This window comes from Apis dorsata, unplaced genomic scaffold (genome assembly GCF_000469605.1).
Source record: "Apis dorsata unplaced genomic scaffold, Apis dorsata 1.3 scaffold_631, whole genome shotgun sequence".
Lineage (NCBI taxonomy): Eukaryota > Metazoa > Arthropoda > Insecta > Hymenoptera > Apidae > Apis > Apis dorsata.
In genome coordinates, this window is record NW_006263826.1 from 183,751 (window position 1) to 184,567 (window position 817).

General features: G+C 49.0%; 1 protein-coding gene across 2 annotated transcripts in view; it reads left to right on the forward strand.

Moving 5' to 3' along the window:
- The window catches only part of LOC102680582 (orcokinin peptides-like), a 3,067-nt gene extending 2,256 nt beyond the window's left edge, over window positions 1-811 (forward strand). Inside the window, exons 3-4 of one of the 2 annotated variants that reach the window (XM_031513311.1) lie at window positions 22-103; window positions 163-811. In XM_031513311.1, coding sequence (XP_031369171.1) covers window positions 22-103; window positions 163-367 — 287 coding nt within the window. In that variant the 3' untranslated portion in view covers window positions 368-811. The remainder of the gene's footprint in view (window positions 1-21; window positions 104-162) is intronic. The other variant, XM_006621358.2, reaches the window with a different exon arrangement.
- Window positions 812-817: the final 6 nt, after the last annotated feature.

Below are 817 nucleotides of genomic sequence, written 5' to 3' on the forward strand. Positions count from 1 at the left end.
TCTTCTTCGGCTCGGTTTAAGATGCGAGAGTTCGGGAAAATCAACGCGACTTCCCTTCTGGATCGGGCATGAACGAGCTCGTGGACGAGCCATCTCCAATCAGGTAAATATCTACTCGTGTCATTTTCTTCCCCGTTCTTACCCTTCATTTTTTCTCGGCAGCGACTTGATTGGCTATCGGCCGTCCGAGCCGAGGGAAACGCTCGAACGTTTCGAGAAGCGGAACATAGACGAGATCGACCGGACGGCTTTCGATAATTTCTTCAAGCGAAACTTGGACGAGATAGATCGCGTCGGTTGGAGCGGATTCGTGAAAAGATTGACCAATTACTTGGCCACGGGTCACAGAATGAGACGATTTGGCTGAAAGAATTTTTATCTCCCGTATTATTATTATTATTATTATTATTATTATTTCCCTTTCTTCTCTTTTCTTTTCGTTTCGACAATATCGATCGAACCCCCTCTCTATCCTTTTCCCTCCTCACGGATAATAATAATAATAATCATTTCTCCGATGACGCTTGCTTGCTTGAAAACGGACAATTTATTTTTTTGGCTGCGGTTCGCCGAGAAGGCGAACCTCTGGCGTCGTGACTATCCGAGCCCGACCTTCCGACACAGCTTTTCTCCCAATATTTTCACGAGGCCCGCACGCGGAAAATTTGGACACAGGGTTCCGGGCTCCCTCTCTCCTGTCCACCTCCGACATCAGCGAATCCTCCCGATTCTCCATGCTTCTTCTCTCGGCGGCAGCCACGATCCTCTCGATCTCGGTGCCCACGTCCATCGGTGTCTCGATCCTCACGCTCTCTCG